This window comes from Ochotona curzoniae, unplaced genomic scaffold (genome assembly GCF_017591425.1).
Source record: "Ochotona curzoniae isolate NIBS_2020 unplaced genomic scaffold, NIBS_Ocur_1.0 scaffold_3890, whole genome shotgun sequence".
NCBI lineage: Eukaryota > Metazoa > Chordata > Mammalia > Lagomorpha > Ochotonidae > Ochotona > Ochotona curzoniae.
This window is the reverse complement of record NW_024467115.1, coordinates 5,196,363-5,210,964: the sequence shown is the minus strand read 5'-3', so window position 1 is coordinate 5,210,964 and position 14,602 is coordinate 5,196,363. Positions and strand designations below refer to the sequence as shown.

The 14,602-nt window shown below is 36.2% G+C and overlaps 1 protein-coding gene across 1 annotated transcript in view; it reads right to left on the bottom strand.

Moving 5' to 3' along the window:
• Nucleotides 1-7,416: 7,416 nt before the first annotated feature.
• CLVS2 (clavesin 2) overlaps nucleotides 7,417-14,602 on the bottom strand; it is a 56,105-nt gene continuing 48,919 nt past the window's right edge. The window contains exons 4-5 of the mRNA XM_040965239.1: nucleotides 13,952-14,172; nucleotides 7,417-7,963 (exon numbers count right to left, since the gene is read on the bottom strand). Coding sequence (XP_040821173.1) covers nucleotides 7,876-7,963; nucleotides 13,952-14,172 — 309 coding nt within the window. The 3' untranslated portion in view covers nucleotides 7,417-7,875. The remainder of the gene's footprint in view (nucleotides 7,964-13,951; nucleotides 14,173-14,602) is intronic.

Sequence of the window (14,602 nt, the reverse complement as noted above, 5' to 3'; positions counted from 1 at the left end):
CAGAACTCTATTCATTTTTGAAATCAACAGGCATGAGATAGTTCTTTTTAAAAAAGGAAATGAAATGTTAAACGACTTGTTTTGTAATTTTAAATTCATCATAAAGCTTACATAAATAATAAAATTTTCCTGGAAACTTATTCTTAACATAGAATAATAAAATTAATTATGACAGGAAACAAAAAAATCAACACAAGAGAAGAACTACAGCGTCTTCCATACACTGTGTATACTTGGACTTGAAATCTCAACTTTTATTTAGGAAATGATACTAAACGCATGCTTAAAACTGGTAAATGAGATATTACAGAGGCAAATGACTTGAACTGCACAGACTTTAAGGATCAATTAGAGAAAAAAATAAAAAAGAAAGAAAAACCTCTTGATCACATGCTACTGGTCTCCTCTCTAGACATGTTTTCCCAAAATATTGACCCTGATCACCATACATTTGTATAACTGACATGAAGCATGGTTTATTTCAACATGTGCAAGTTAATACATAAAAGTAAACAGAATCTTTACCCACCACAAAGCTACTGTCATATTTATTGGTCTCTAAGATCATTTCTACATGCACATCCTTGTTGTTCAGGTTATAGTTCCTTCAGTATCATCCATCAGTCCTTCAGTTCGGTGTCACATTAATGGATAGGCGGAGGTGGGGGTTGGGATCTGGCAGGTGATAGGAGTCTTGAGTTATTACAAAGTAGGAAAAGGCACAACAATGTAGTAGAGGATAAGAGCCAACCCAAGTTTGTTAATCATGAAAACATTAATCTCAAAAGGTGAAAAATCAGAAACTCCTTACTCCAAGAAGCACTTCAGAGTACATTTGGTGACTGAAATCATGGGGTACTCAGCCCAAACAGCGGGGGGGGGGGGGGAGGATGGCTCAACCAGTGTAGTCATTTGGGGAGCGGATGAAAGATCTTTCTCTCTGTGTGTCTCTCTCTGTAACTCTGTCTTTCAAATAAGTAAAATAAATCTTTTTTAAAAAGTGGGAACAATTCTGTCAACTGTCCAGATTTTGAATTATTAAATTTCTCTAAAACTATCAAATACAAAACCAAATAACTGGATAAATAACTATGATATTTACATTTCTGGGTAATGGAAGGAACCTAAAATCACCAAAAATATTTATTCATATGTGTTATGATTATTGTATAGAAATGATCGCAGTTTCTTTTATCATCCCTTTTATTTTTTTTTTTATTATTTTTATTGGAAAGGCGGATATACAGAGAGGAGAGACAGAGAGGAAGATCTTCCGTCCGATGATCCACTCCCCAAGTGAGCGCAACGGCCAATACTATGCCGATCCGAAGCCAGGAGCCTCTTCCGGGTCTCCCACGTGGGTGCAGGGTCCCAAAGCTTTGGGCTGTCCTCGACTGCTTTCCCGGGCCACAGGCAGGGAGCTGGAAGGGAAGCGGGGCTGCTGGGACAGAACTGGTGCCCATTTGGGATCCCGGGCGTGCAAGGCGAGGACCTTAACCACTGTGCCACTGCGCTGGGCCCTATTTTTCTTTTATAATAAATGTAATGTATATGTATTTTCTCTGAAATTGATTTCCAATACTGCAGCAATTGTGGTCTTTTGATTCCTCAATTAAAAAAAAAAATACTGGATTAGCTAGGATAATCAGTGAAGAGCAGTTTACTAGGGTTTAAACCTCAAAAGGACTTTTCATAGTTTCAAGAGACAAAAGCAAAGCCAAAGCCCTGAAGCAATACTTGTGCTCTGGGGCACAGACCCAATTTGGAAAAGGGCGTCAGGATTTTTGGTTTATATTATTATCACGAAAAAGGGAAAAAATCCCCTTGGGAGATCAATAGCAAGATGCTTTTGAAAATAAGAAAACAAAAATATTCCTTTAAATATATTCCAGTGATATCTATACAACTTATTGCAACAAATTAAGATCTTCAAATGATCCTTTCGTACTTGCTACCAAATTCCAGGTATTCTTCAAGGCACTGGCAATGTGACAGTAAATGGACACACATAAATCCCTGCACTTGCAGAGCCCATATTCTTCAGGAGAAAATGTAAAATAAATAAGCTATATGGTCCATCAGGTGAGGTAAAGCAGAACAGAAATGGTGACTGCAAAGAACCATAGGAACCTTTCTTTTTAAATGAGAAAATAGTGTTTGAGGAAAGGAATAAGCCACAATGATATCTGGGAGAAAGAAGGGGAATGAAAAATCCCTGTAGGCAGATGGGGCAAGTTCATGGAAGAGCAAGGATGACACTTTGGCAAGAAACTAAAAATATTGGTCAGATTTGTAAGAGGAAATGAAGGGAAGCCCATGGGTGGGCGAATGTTAGAAGCAAAGACTTAAATTTACCAACCATTTTAATTTTGTACAGATTAAAGTGCCAGCCCAATGAGAAACTGCGCTATTCTCTACTGCTGCTTACTGACTTCATAGCGTACTACTCACACAACAGTGGGAGTTTGGCTTTCATGCTTTCAGAAGATTTGCAAAAATGAAATGATCTGATGATCGTTTATGATAATAGAGATGCATTATTCCTAGTGTGTTGAAAACTGACTCTACAAGCTAAGGGAGGGAGTAAAATTACTCATTTGAAGATTAACAAAATAGGTAACAAATGTTGAAGATTTGAACTAGAGAATAGTTCAGAATGCGGGTACATGTTGAAGAGCCAAGCCAATGAACACACTAACCCGACGTGACTCTGAAAGAGGAGAAGAAAGATGACACAATGTTTTCATCCCTAGAAACTTTTAACTTTGTAACTGGGAATGTTCCAAGTGTTCCAAACTAGGGGATGCTAGTGAGAGTTGGGCTCAGAGTGAAGCAGGAAAAATTTGGTCTGGGATATGTTAAATTTGACATTGTCATTAGACATTCCATTAAAGACAATAAGGAAACCAATGCAAAGGGAAGGATAGTACTGTGCTTCTTTATGACTTCAAAATGTAAAGTACACTTTGTTTTCTATCACCAAAGCCACATTTTTAAATTTGCAGCTAATGCTTTATACATAAACCTGCAAATTGCTCCATCATCTAAGTGCAACTAAGTGCAAAACATCATTTTGTTCTTAAAAGGCAAGAATTTTTGGTGTGGTTTGTGAGTTAGCCAAGTAAACTATCAATTAAACACAAGGGAAGATAGCATGTTTGGTTTTATTGTGAGAGGCAGAAATGATGCTCAGAAGTAAGGGTTCCGACGATACTTTGCTGCATGGACACAAACTCCACACTCAGCTGCAATCATCACTACACAGTGACCCCTTTTCATTGGCCAAGTATTTAACTACATCAGACACCATTGATATACTATGTTTTTATACTCTATAAGCGATAATATTTCCCCTTGAACCTCTGAGAAAAAGTAACACACATGTTTTTTTTTTAAGGTTGGTTATCTGGTTTTCTTGCAGTTTGTGGTTTGTCCAATTTTATTCTCACTCAGTATACTTTTTCAGTGGCTGCTGGAAAGTTGGTCCCTTCTGACAAACGCAAGAAACATCAGAAACGATTCTCATTAACCTCGAAAGCTGTGCCAAGCGACATGAACCCAGGTTTGTGCCAAAGAAGTTCCTAAGGTCTACTGTACAGGTTTCTAGCCAGGCAAAAAAGTTTTTCTAAACCACACCAGATGAGTTTATACTAACAATAAATTAAATAAAAGAAACTCCAACATGATGCAGATGGATATTTATTAAGCATTTTTTTCTCAGATCACACCGAGTGATTTTATTTTACTTAATATTAGCTAATATTTTGACCTGATTTATTTTATTATCGTTCATTTGAATCAATTTTAAAGTAATCCCAGTGTCTGAATTTAATCTATCATATCATGTAAACATTGTAGGAAAACATGTGAAAAGCCTATTTGAATCATTCCTCCTTTAATTGACATTTAAAGTAAATTTACTTCATCATTAAAAGATTATCTTTCAGAAGTATATATGCTAGTTATAGAATGTAGAAAAATTATTTTGATTAAACAAATCTGTGTTCCAGAACATCTGTAGATAATTTGCCATTTTTGCATTATCTGCATGACTGTGTTTAGGCTAAGCGTGTCTACAGCTGATGTAAAATCCAGTGTGCCTTGGATCTTAGTTCATTTCAAACACATAAATACCATGTATGAAAGTTCAAATGTCATGTTAGAATTCTGTTTATCTTGTGTGCTAAAACTTGTTCTGAATATCCTTATACATGATGGTAACTTTTCAAGTAGTCCTTACACACCAAGAAAGGGAAGCAAGCAATATTATTAACGAGCCAGCCACAGTAAATCATTAAATAAAACAAGAGAAGAAAATGCAGATTCTCCACAGGTGTTCTTGACATCATAACTTCTTTTCAAACTGATGAACATGTCCATAAACTTTAGGTGGTGTGTAAAAGCAAAGGAAGCTTGAGCCAGAAGACACGCTGCTACAACTCTTACTTTGTGAAGAGTCATGAACATTTTTCTGGACATCCAAAACAACTTTCCAGTTTGTCAGTTCAGCAGAACTTCTGTTCCCTTGGGATATTAAAAACACTTCAAACGTTTACTATAACAATGTGACCTACTTAGCAATATTAATGAGAACATAGCTGCTTAGCTTTCTTGTTTATGATTATATGAATTTTAGGAATAAAAAGTAAACAAGCATTTTATATAAAAAAGATTTAAGAAATGACTTTCTTATTCTTATGCAAACCCTTAGAGAAATAAGTGATATCATGCATATGCATTTCAAGATTTATTTGCAAAACTCTAATAATTGTATACTGTTTTAGCATTGAGTCAGGTTGATTACTAACATGTATTAAAGTTACTGTATTGAACTTACACAATAATTAATATTTCATGAGACTACTCAAAGAAAGGCCTCAGATCTTTCTTGAAATTATATCTACATTTCACCTTTACAGTACAGATGCACTCATTTACTTTCTGGAGGACAATACAAATAAACTTCATATGCCAGCATAACTGCTTTATTCCATTTCTAAAGAGGCACTTCTTCATATTTCTTAAGAGTATATTTTCATGATAATCTCTTCCTTTTAAATAGCAGTCAAAATGTGTGCAAATATCACTAACAATGTGATAAAAAGAGCTATTTATTTTTAAACCAGCTTTGGAAGCAGCTGCTCCTGAAACAACGGAAAAATATTAGTTCCGAAATATAAGGTGAAGCAGGTGGGAGAGATGTAAATGAGCAACTGGCCTATTCCAAACCAGTTGTGGTAATTCTTCAAAATGCACAAATTTCTAAATAACAATAAAAAAGCAAAATCATTGTTCTCAAACTAGGGAGACAAATTCATCAGGGCAAATAGAGAATGAGGGAGAGACAGAGAACGTGTGCACACACCACTGCAATTAAAACACCAAATTATGGGGTACTCATTTACTAGGTTACATAGTTAACAGACAGGGAGGTGTTACAGAAAATCACATAAGGGCAAAATTCTCAAACACTGTTAGTTAACTGGTGTTGAGGGCAAAATTTATGAAGTTGAACAAATATCCCTTGTCTAAGCGGTTTTACAAACATTACTGGGAAGTGAGTTTATTCACAGCCTGAGCTAGATAGAGCAATTCCAATAGGCATCACTGCTGTAATGTGTTCACTCATTTTAAAATACTTTACACAATCCAGCCAATTCTCAATTGCTCATTTAAGCAACAGCAGACATGCAGCAACACCAGTGCAAAGCTTCCAAATGTATGGCAGGAAAAGACTGCGAACAGGACTTATAGTTAGATAGATACACATATACATATGACTTTCTACTTACATATGACACTGATTTCAGGGTAGGGGTAAGAAGCTGGCTCTGTTGGTTGACATTGGAAGCTAGTGAGCGTCAAAAGGAACTCATGAGTTTAAAGAGCTGACTGTCCTCCTGCCATTACAGTTTCCACATCACTCAAATGGATCACACAAAGTAACACTTGTTCGTGTTGTGTATAGACCCAAGGCCATAGAAGGTGTCTCAGGTAAGTAGAAACATAAATCTATCAATAGCTAGTTTTCTCTGAAAGACTAAGAACTGCTGTGGAGTCTTAGCCCCAGTTCACCCCCATCTCTGTGACGGTCCCAAGTAACACAGGGTACTTAACAAGCATTATTCTTCTGAATTTAACTAAAGACTGACATTTTTATGGTGTTTTTCACTCATGTTAATTGATGCAGTTTTAATCCTTTAGACAGTCTATTGGTATATTGCAGATTGGTATACTGACTTTTTTAAGACTGTGGAATTGTAACAAAAAATCTGAAGCTTTTGACTAAAAACTATATCAAATATGCTATATGTCTTTACCTCTGTTGGTTTCCAATACTTCTTAGAGATTCTTTCCTATCAAAAGGAAATATTAATGGTAAAATCTCAGTCTTATAATTTATCACATTGAAAGAGTGATAAAATCATTTTTTTAACACTTTGGAAATTGAAATTTAAAATAAGAGTTTTAGAACTAGCTACAATTATAGATTTTTAGGGAAATTAAGCTTCAAATAAAAGTGAATTCTAAATTTACGTTTGAATTATTACATACTGTCTTAGATGCCTCCAGATGCTTTCGTTATGCTTCCTCTGTGTCATTATTTTCCAATATTTTCTAAACAAAAACGTGTACATATAAAATTATTTAGGTAATTATTTTGAATATGAGAAAAGCTATTTTATTTTGTCACTTGATGTCCACATTATGTTGAAATCTCTTGATTTTTCAAAGGGAAAAGTCACTAAAATACCACATATTCAAGACTGCATTATAAATTCAATGGAAATTACATTGATAGATACACTTCAGAAGGGGAAGTGTTCGTTCAAGGCTAACATTTCATGTAATGATAACGTACATCTCTAATACCATTGAACATGTATGATTTTCTTTATAAGTTTATCTCATCAAGGATTTATTAGAACTCATCAAAAATATATATGTTGTGGGTGTGAATATATATATATTTTTTTCAACCAGTACACAGTAATTATAAATTAGCCCCTTATCTGAGAGTGGCAAATTAAGTGTTCAAAATTAGCTGTCCAAACATTATTCATACATGAGCTTTCACTCTCTTGATTAGATTTGAGGGGAAAAATGTTCTTAAATTTATTAGACAGGGATACCATGGGTTTTTGAAACAAAAACACATTGTGAAGACAGCAGTTTAAAAAGAATCCATTCTGTTTGAGTCACATCTCAATTGGGTAAACTTTTTTTTTTTTTGCAAAATTCCAGAAATCAAACAACACAGAAGAGTTCAAGTGTTCAGTTCATCAGCTCATCTGTCATTCTTTGTCTCCAAAATGGAAGGCCAGTGATAGTCTCCAGATACAATTTTTCTGAAAGGAAAAATCACTAGACAGGAGAGATATTAAGCATAACAATTGCCAAAAATTATTCAGCCCCTATATGAACAGTTTCAGAAAAAAAAAAATAAAAACATTGAAATGGTCACTATCATATCTGAAATATGGCTTCAGAGGAAACAGGACTACACTCAATGCATTACAACCATTTAGTTGGGTTTTTTTTTTCTGTTATTTGTCTCAGCTTGTATCACTGGCACTGATTTAGGAGTCATTAATTTTCAATTAAATTATTACCAAAATTTACAAACTTGACATAAAGAATGCATAATATTTACAAAGAACTTGGCACTTACAGAATAAATTATTGAGTTTTTTTTTTCTAGCCTGGGACACCCACGGTTCAGGGAAATGGAGAGGCCTGGTTCTTTATCATGTACTATGCTACATTAACTTCAATAAAGGAGCCCCCAGCTGACAATTCCTCCAGAGTGCCGTCCCTATTGCTGAAAACCAGTACCTTCCACTGGTAATCCACAGGAGCGATGTCCAGGAGCTGTCAGTCCAGAGAGAGCAAAGGCTGCATGTTTTCCTCCTCATTTTTATCCATGTGTTTCAGTACTGTTGGATCCACTACCGATTGAGATCTGAAGAAGGTGACGTCAAGGACAGTGAGTTATTACCACATAATCACCCAGATGACATGCTCTCCCTGTCTTTTCTTTATCATTGTTTCTCCCACAGGTGTGGATTAGCAACAAAAAAAATCAACATTTTTATATGTTTTTGTTAAATTCCTCACCAGAACAACCAAATAAAACTAAAGTAATACTTTAAACTATTGTAAAATACTTAAAGATTTTTAAAGACCAAAAAGTTTTATGTTTAAAAAGCAATGCTTACGATTTGAAAAACACATAGTTTGAAATTTGCTTATACATGTCTCTGATAGCAGGTTGGAATTCTATCTCAATATGTCAGTAGAAAACCATATGAAAGTGAGATGGAAAAACATCAACGACACAAGACATTATTTTGCAAAAAGCTGCCATCCTAATAGCTACAGCATTAAGGAAGCAGCTGCCCTTTCAAAATTCTCTTGGATAATAAATTCTTTCCCTGCTGCTGCATTCCAGCCAATTGGCTTTGGCTGTGGCAGTGTGCTTCTTAGCAGACCTCATTAACTTTTGAAGAGAATGACTATATGCTAAAATGTAACTGCTCATGCTAATGAAAAAGAACAGCAATGGAACTAATTATCATAGGAACAAGTAATTACAGGATTAATGCATAAACTGACTCCTTCCTTTAAATGAACACATTCATTTATAAAGAGAGAATGAAAATAGTGATGACAACATTAAAAAGAGAATAACTTCTGTTTCTTTATGCAATTTTCTGCTTTTTATCTACATATTTAATAGGTGTCTCAGAAGAAAGACTGGTACAAGTTTTCTGCATATTTGCAAGAGAAGGAGAAGAGGAGAAGAAAGAATACAAAGAAGAACAGGATAGAAGAAGAGATTTTGTATTATTTCTAATGCAGCAATACCTAATTATTTCAGGTAAATGAACATGAATAGATGGAACACATTTTAACAAAATAGACAATTGCAAAATATACTTAGTAGTTAGATTTTTATAGCTGTTTTTATTTTAATACTAATGACCTCTGGCACAAATAAGATCTTAATGTCTTAACTTCTGTCTAATAAAGTATTCTCATAATGAAAGAATATTTATTTTCTTAGAATTGTACCTATGTATTACTTGAAATATGTTGAAAAATTTTTATAATGGAAAAATTTATATTAAGAAATTTTTGAAAAAATCTAACAATAAGCATTCAAAATGAAAAATAAGACAATGTTTATTACCAAGAAATACACAAAACATTTTTCATAAAGTTAAATCTACTATATAAGTGTTGAAGTACATTCTGATGATATTCTTTAAGGATACAGCAAAGATGTTCACACAGCGCAAGACACAGAACTGTTATATTTCCATAATATTCTATTGAGACAAACCTCACGGATCATTCTCTCTCATTTGCTTTGCATTATAGAATATGTTATTAGAAGGTATGACAATTTGAACAAAAACTTTTAAACTACACGGTACTATTTCACCTAGAATCGGGTTCTTAGCTGATTTTTATCATGCACTACATATCAGCTTTGTTAGATAATAAATGCTACTTCCTCATGTTGTACAACTCCTCAAAAGCAAGGAAAAGCCTAGCAGAAAGAGTATGTGATTAAGATTTTCTTTTTCTTGTTACCTCATTGTTCAAAACTTGCTGCTATGTAAGAACAGTTTCATTTACTTTCATAATTATAGGAAGAGGATTATAACTGCAGCAGCATGACTGCTAATGAATCATGTGATTCCAGCTTCAAAACAGTGACAAGTCTATCAGCAGTGCATCACACATTTAATCAGTCTCCATAGCCTTTAGACCTTGCAATGCATACATTTTATTTATTTGTTTGTTTGTTTATTTTTATTTTTAAACATTTACTTATTTTTATTGCAAAGTCAGATATACAGAGAGGAGAGACAGATACGAAGATCTTCTGTCTGATGTTTTCACTCCCCAAGTAACCACAATGGCTGGAGCTGAGCCAATCAGAAGCCAGGAGCCAGGAACTTCTTCCAGATCTCCAACGCAGGTACAGGATCCCAAGGCTTTGGTTCTTCCTCAACTGCTTTCCCAGGCTACAAGCAGGAGGCTGGATGAGAAATGGGACCCTCGGGATTAGAACCGGCACCCATATGGGATACTGGTACATGTTCAATTTAGCCATTAGGCCACCATGCCAGGCCCGGTACATAAATGCTTTTTAATTTGGGGAGCTCATTGAGTCAGAAATGTGCTTTGACTACCTGCCTAGCTTGTTAGCAAAGATGACTACAGCAATCAGGGAATTCAGTGAGGTCTACACTGCAAAACCACAACTGTATGGTGCAAACACATCCAAACGTAAGCATTGACACTAACGTCAGATGTTAACCATTCACTTATGTTTACTATACTTCAAAGAATCACTGACAGCAGGGCATTCCTGAACCACTCAACCTGTATTTACTGAACATCGTTTGAGGGGAAGTGCTTCTCAGAGAAATTGAGATTTTAAAGAAAACAAGACAGACAAAACAACTACTTGAATCTTACATTGTGGGTAGGAATAAAAAATAAATAAAAATGAATTGTTTCAAGCGCCTATAAGTGCTATGAGCAAAACAAAACACTGGAAGATGACAGAGAGTAACGAGCATGGGGTAGAAATAGATGTAAGAACAGCTGGTGCATAAAAACCTAAAGACTTGGGCCTGGTACGGTAGCCTAGCAGCTAAGGTCCTTGCCTTTCAAATGCTGGCATCCAATATGGGTGTTGGTTCTAATCCTGGTGACCCCATTTTCCATCTCCCTGCTTGTGGCCTTGGAGGGCAGTCGAGGACAGCCCTAGGTCTTGGGACCCTGCACCCGCGTGGGAGACCTGAAAGAAGCTCCTGGGTCCTGGCTTTGGATCAGCTCAGCTTCAGCAGTTGGCGGTCACTTGAGGAGTGAATCAACAGACAGATCTTCCTCTCTGTCTCTCTTCCTTCTCTGTATGTCTGAATTTTCCAATAAAAATAAATAAATCTTAGGAAAAAAAAAAACTGAAGACTTGCAAGGAAGAAACCTTTAATTAGGAACAACTGTTTGAGAAACAGAAAAAGAAAACTCCAAACATAGTGACAAGTCTAAAAACTTTCAAGCAAGAAGAAGCTGGAAGAACTAGGAGAAGCTGATTGTATCTCACAGGTGTGGGAGGAGGAAGTGGGCAGGATAAAACCAGAGCAGAGAAGGAAGCACGCCAAATCACAGAGCACCTTGTGACTGTGATAAGGAAATTTGTTAATTCTTAACCAGTAGACATTTACAAATTTAAACTAGAGTTATTAAATGACCTGGTTTTCAATTCCAACAGTTTTTGAATTTCCATATAGGTGGTGAATGGTGAGGAGGGGTGCAGGTCCATGTGGAAATGAACAGAGCAATTAGGATGCTACTATGGGCAAGGTGCAAGCAAGCAATGCTGTCATGGTGGTGCCCCCAAGCTGTAGAAGATAAGGGGAGAAATATGAGTGACAACGACATAGGAGGAATTGATTGCAGAAAAAGTCATTGCCTGATAGGTCGGTTGAATCCCAGGGGTCACAAACGGTAGCCCTCACTATGTTCATAAACACTACAGCTCCAAGGTGACAGGCTGTCATGATAAGAGTCCATCAGTTTTATGTTAACAATGAGAATCATACATCATGAATTGAAACTCTGCTGCACTACATACATACTACTGAGCATTGAGGTTATAATCTCTATACACCAATTGTCATCATTCAAATTATTTTTATTTATTTATTTTTATTTATTTTTATTTACCACAAGGAAGGGTACTGCTCTTGGGAAGTTGTTATCAATTATTTTTGCTTTAAAAAAAATTATTTTGGAGCGAGGGAGGCCTGGTATCCCACTGGCTAATGTCCTTGCCTTTCATATGCCAGGAATCCGTATGGGCACCAATTCATGTCCTGGTTGCTCAGCTTCCTATCCAGCACCCTGCTTGTGGCCAGAGAAAGCAGTCAAGAACAGCCCAAAGTCTTGGGACCCAGCACTTGCATGGGAATTGGAAAAGGCTCTGGGCTCCTAGCTTCAGATTGCCTCGGCTGCAGCCGTTACAGCTGCTTGAGGAGTGAATCAATGGATAAAAATACATACATCTTAAAAAGAAAAAACAAAATCAATAGTAGGAAAAGCCTTCAGACTCTGCATTCTTTTAAAATAGTTGTGAGGCATCCAGAATAATGATGTCATCATTACACAGAAGCTAACAATAACAGCAGCAGCAGCACGAAAGAAACCAGTATTAAGAAGCCTGTGTGCCACTCCATGAATCAGTGCTTTTGAACAAAGGACCACCATTAGGGCAGGATACAGTTTATAAGATATCCTTGCATACTCGCAGAACTAGGGGATGACAAGAGACGTGTGGCTGCTGTAGTTTCTATATTTCTGAGTAGGGAAACTGCATCAGAAAAATCATTGTTAACATTATATAAATAAATGCTGCACTGGTGTAGTGAGGAGAAATCTGAAATAGAAGTCTTATTATGCACTTATGTGAATCAAATAACCCCTAGGGTCTCTACCACCGTTACATTACAGTTAGACCCAATCACTTGGAAAAGTGTCTATTATACTTTCTACATACTTTACTATATGCACAGACTGAAAGAAATGCATAAAAGTGCTGTAAGTCAAAGTGACAAGCTACTCTGTAACTTCAACTCTAAAACAAACTCTATGAGCAACAACAAAACTCTGTAGAGGAAAAAAAAAGAATGTTTTCCCTAGAAATACTTCCCCCTTTAAACATAGATTTGACAGAGGTATTAAGAATGTACCACAAGCTTTCTGAGTGTTTAAATGAAATTAGGCATTTGTGTTTGTGTGCTGTTATCATATTCTTTAAAGCGAATTTTGCACAGAATTCCAATAAGTCTTAGGAGAGATGTTGTCTTAGCAAGAGCAAGCGCGTATTTTTCCTAGACACCCATCTGCTTTTCCTGAGGTACACCATCAAAATCCTTTCTTCCTCAGTGTATATATTTTCATATGTATTTGTACATATATATGATTATACATATATACACAAATAATATATATGTATAATTTTCACTTTACACAGAAAACATAGGTTAAAGGGACAGGGATGGAGAGAGAGACAGGTAGAGAGAGAGACAGCAAGAGTTCACCTTTTTCCTTGTTTATTTCCAAAGGCACACATACCCAAGTTTGGGACAGCCCAAGTTAGAAACAAGAACTGAATTCATGTCTCTCATGTGAGTGATACATAGTCAAGTACCTGAATTATAACATGTCTCCTGGGGTTCACATTAACAGGACTCCGGAGTGGCAACAAGAGGCTAGATGTGAATCCGAAATTCTAATGTGGGATATGGGTATCCTAAATGGTATCTTCACTACACTGCCCAATTTCTGTCCCTTCAATACAGTTTGAAAACTACTGAGCTTAGTGATTTCTAACAGCCCTGCTAGACTTTCTCCAAATTTAGAACAATACTGAATTGAGATGGCCTTGAAATATTTGGTCTGCTTTTAAGTTGAAAAACAACAGTTGCATATATTGATAAGGCTTAATTTGATGAGTAAATAGTGGCCTTATATAACCACACTTTTATGTAGGACCAAAAAAGGTAAACATAAGAAGAAGACAGAAACAGAGCATAGAGTAGTAGCTACAGTGATTAGAGCAACGGTTAAGGAAGACAAGATACTAGACCAATACATAAATTATCAGTTAAGAGGGAATGAATTCCAGAGATCTCTGAAAGAGCACTGTAAATGTATGAATAACAACATATTGTGTTTCTAAAAACTACTGAGAGCAGATTTTAAACACTCTCACTACTGAAAAAATAAACTATTATCTCTGACTCAAAATCCCTAAATATCTCATCACAGAAGCATGGAGGGCTTTAAATCTCACCAGAAAATATATACAAAAAATCTTGGAGTTAAGCTTGGGGTTAACCCAGTTCCAGCCTCTACCCAACCAGCATACCTTTTCATGGCCTTTGGGGAGAGTTCCTTTTCCACTTCCTTCACTGGCACACTGTAGGAGTCCACATTATATTCACTGTCGTCATCATACTCATGGTCTAGCAGTGTTCTTGCCCACGTTCCCATATCATACGGGGGCAGCATTCCTCCAAACTCAGAGGGAAGAATCTCGGGATGAATCAGTTGGTGAAGACTGTTCAGGTTGTTTCCATGTAAAAATATCTATAGAACAGGGAGGGAAACACAGAGAGGAAAGTAAATACCATCCAAATGCTAGCGAGAGAAAGGACAGAAATAACAAGTATAAATATTGTTTATTTAAGTATCTCATCACTCTGCGAAACAGTAACATTAGGACTATTATGCTAGCAGTATTTTATAGCAAAACCCTGAGGCTCAGGCATTTAGAATAGTTTCAGGAAGGTGAGTTAGTAATTTAGGTAAACAGATGAGTGACACATTTAGTTTTCTACTTGAGAGCTGGGACATGAGCAGAGTAAGAGGAGAGGCTGATCTGTACATCACCCTGGCATTACTGTGCCAATGTGACTATGTGCCTAATGAATGCTGTTAAGACAGACCCTCCTCATAAGAGACTCATCAGTTATTGAGCCTATCAAGTTATTAAGTCCAGAAGCTGTCAATAGCATGG